Below are 3,029 nucleotides of genomic sequence, written 5' to 3'. Positions count from 1 at the left end.
TTTTATTATTATTTTTTTTAAGATGAAGTCTCACTCTGTTGCCCAAGCTGGAGTGCAGTGGTGCAATCTCAGCTCACTGCAGCCTCCACCTCCCGGGCTCACGCCATTCTTCTGCCTCAGCCTACCGAGTAGCTGGGACTACAGGTGCCTGCCACCATGCCCGGCTAATTTTTTTCTATTTTTAGTAGAGACGGGTGTGTTAGCCAGGATGGTCTGGATCTCCTGACCTTGTAATTCGCCCACCTCGGCCTCCCAAAGTGCTGGGATTACAGGCGTAAGCCACTGCGCCCGGCCAATTTACACTCTTAAATATAATTTCTGTCTATAGATTTTAACTTTTAAAAAAAGTGGTGGGGAAATGGCGGCTTCAGGAGAGAGAGGGACTTTGGGCGGCGGAGGTAGCACGGAGGAAGCATTTATGACCTTCTACAGTGAGGAATAAAGACAGCATATAGCATAGAGGATATTCATTCCAACTAGCATTCCAATTCTAACAGTCACACCAAGGATGTTTTCCTGGGACTGCCTGGTGCTTGTTCTCCCTGGCATTATCTTCAGGTGAAACAAATAGAGAAGAAAGACTTGGTTCTAATATCCAAAAATCAGACTGAAAGACTGACCAGTCCTAGTTCCTCTTACTTCAATTTGAACCCATTTGAGGTTCTTCAGATAGATCCTGAAGTTACAGATGAAGAAATAAAAAAGAGGTTTCGGCAGTTATCCATCTTGGTGAAATAAAAAAGAAGAAATAAAAAAGAAGTTTCGGCAGTTATCCATCTTGGTGCATGCTGACAAAAATCAAGATGATGCTGACAGAGCACAAAAGGCTTTTGAAGCTGTGGACAAAGCTTACAAGTTGCTACCGGATCAGGAGCAAAAGAAGAGGGCCCTGGATGTAATTCAGGCAGGAAAAGAATACGTGGAACACACTGTGAAAGAGCGAGAAAAACAATTAAAGAAGGAAGGAAAACCTACGATTGTAGAGGAGGATGATCCTGAGCTGTTCAAACAAGCTGTATATAAACAGACAATGAAACTCTTTGCTCAGCTGGAAATTAAAAGGAAAGAGAGAGAAGACAAAGAGATGCATGAAAGGAAAAGACAAAGGGAAGAAGAGATTGAAGCTCAAGAAAAAGCCAAACGAGAAAGAGAGTGGCAGAAAAACTTTGAGGAAAGTCGAGATGGTGGTGTGGACAGCTGGCGAAACTTCCAAGCCAATACAAAGGGGAAGAAAGAGAAGAAAAATCGCACCTTCCTGAGACCACCGAAAGTAAAAATGGAGCAGCATGAGTGAGTACCCGGGGTCCCAGGCACAGAACCTTCCCCCTGCTATCTCCCTTCCTGTTTTGAAGGACTCATTCTTTCTTCCCCTGCCACCTCTACATAGAGTAGTATTTGCTTTTTAGTCCATTTCGTTTTCAATACAATTTAATATCGATTGGAGTAATTCTTTTGTACATTGAAATGAGGGGATTGGTTTAAAAGAAGACCTTCCCCTCTCCCTGCCCCTAGAACAACCAGGATTGGAAGGTGCCACCATTGGTGCTGCCTTCTCTTCCCACAGCCTGTAACTCAACGTTTTGTACTTCACTGAATTGTGCTGGTTAGAAACTTCGTGAATAGTTTGTGGAAATCATCCAATTAAACATATTGCTTAAAATGGTGTTGCTGTGACTTCAGAGACAGGCCTGGAAGGGGCATTTTGGAAGCCCCTTGGCTTCAGTTGCTCGCTTCTGGGTGTGCTCCCTTCGAAGGCCCAGATAAGACAGGGAACACCTGTGGGCACACAGAGCAGGCACCTGATGCCCTGATGCTCTGTGGTGTTCGGCATGTGCCTCCGTCTACTGACCAATCAGCATGGCATGAGGCCCCCGCCACCCAAACCTTTCACTTTCCAAAGAGCTAGCCGTCTTCCACCCAGTACCACGGTGTCCTAGCCTGTCTGTATTTGTTAGTGGTAATATTCTTTTTTTTTTTTTTTTTTTGAGACAGAGTCTCGCTCTGTCGCCCAGGCTGGAGTGCAGTGACGCGATCTCAGCTCACTGCAAGCTCCGCCTTCTGGGTTTACACCATTCTCCTGCCTCAGCCTCCCGAGTAGCTGAGACTACAGGCGCCCGCCACCTCGCCCAGCTAGTTTTTTGTACTTTTTAGTGGAGATGGGGTTTCACCGTGTTAGCCAGGATGGTCTCGATCTCCTGACCCCGTGATCCACCCGTCTCGGCCTCCCAAAGTGCTGGGATTACAGGCTTGAGCCACCGCGCCCGGCCTGTTAGTGGTAATATTCTTTACATATAATAAATTTTTATAACCACCCCCCCAAAAAAGTGGTAACTATTATCATAGAGAAGCCTTACTTTTTGTTGTTTTTAAATAATTTCAGCTTTTATTTTAGATTCAGGGAGTGCATGTGCAGGTTTGTTACATGCATACATTGCTTGATGTTGAGGTGTGGAGTACAAATGATCTTGTCACCCTGGATAGTGAGTATAGTAGCCAGTAGGTAGTTTTTCAATTCTTGCCCCATTCCCTCCTGCTGGTCTAGTAGTCCCCATATCTATTGTTTCCATCTTCATTTCCATGAGTTCCTAATGTTTAACTCCCACTTATAAGTGAGAACATGCTATATTTGGTTTTCTGTTCCTGCGTTGATTTGGAGAAGATTTCCTTTTTTTTTTTTTTTTTTTTTTTTTTTTTGAGATGGAGTATCGCTCTGTCACCAGGCTAGAGTGCAGGGGTTTAATCTTGGCTCACTGTAACCTCTACCTCCAGGGTTCAAGTGATTCTCTTGAGTCAGCCTCCCAAGTAGCTGGGACTACAGGTGCCTGCCACCACGCCTGGCTAATTTTTGTATTTTTAGTAGAGACAGGGTTTCACCATGTTGGCCAGGATGGTCTAGATGTCTTGACCTCATGATCCACCCGCCTCAGCCTCCCAAAGTGCTGGGATTACTGGTGTGAGCCACCACACCCGGCAGAAGCTTTACATTTTAATGTAGTTTAATTTAATACGTGTGTTTTGTTTTATGCCTT

At 44.9% G+C, this 3,029-nt stretch overlaps 1 protein-coding gene across 1 annotated transcript; it reads left to right on the top strand.

The window, feature by feature from the left end:
- Positions 1–343: 343 nt before the first annotated feature.
- Positions 344–1,933, top strand: LOC101025869 (dnaJ homolog subfamily C member 8-like). Its single transcript, XM_031668179.1, has 3 exons — positions 344–434; positions 557–729; positions 770–1,933. Exons 1-3 carry the CDS (start codon positions 359–361, stop codon positions 1,292–1,294), a joined length of 774 nt encoding a protein of 257 aa, XP_031524039.1. The 5' UTR covers positions 344–358; the 3' UTR covers positions 1,295–1,933.
- Positions 1,934–3,029: the final 1,096 nt, after the last annotated feature.

Source organism: Papio anubis, chromosome 7, assembly GCF_008728515.1.
Source record: "Papio anubis isolate 15944 chromosome 7, Panubis1.0, whole genome shotgun sequence".
NCBI classification, from domain to species: Eukaryota; Metazoa; Chordata; class Mammalia; order Primates; family Cercopithecidae; genus Papio; species Papio anubis.
Note: the sequence above shows the minus strand (reverse complement) of the source record. Positions and strands in the feature narration are given on the sequence as shown.

Bases quoted from the DNA above. Each gene is read 5' to 3' on its own strand.
- LOC101025869 (XM_031668179.1), top strand. From the start codon at position 359: ATGGCGGCTTCAGGAGAGAGAGGGACTTTGGGCGGCGGAGGTAGCACG. The intron at 435-556 runs AGGAATAAAGAC...GGCATTATCTTC, and splicing joins ATTTATGACCTTCTACAGTG to AGGTGAAACAAATAGAGAAG. The intron at 730-769 runs GTGAAATAAAAA...AAGTTTCGGCAG, and splicing joins TTCGGCAGTTATCCATCTTG to TTATCCATCTTGGTGCATGC.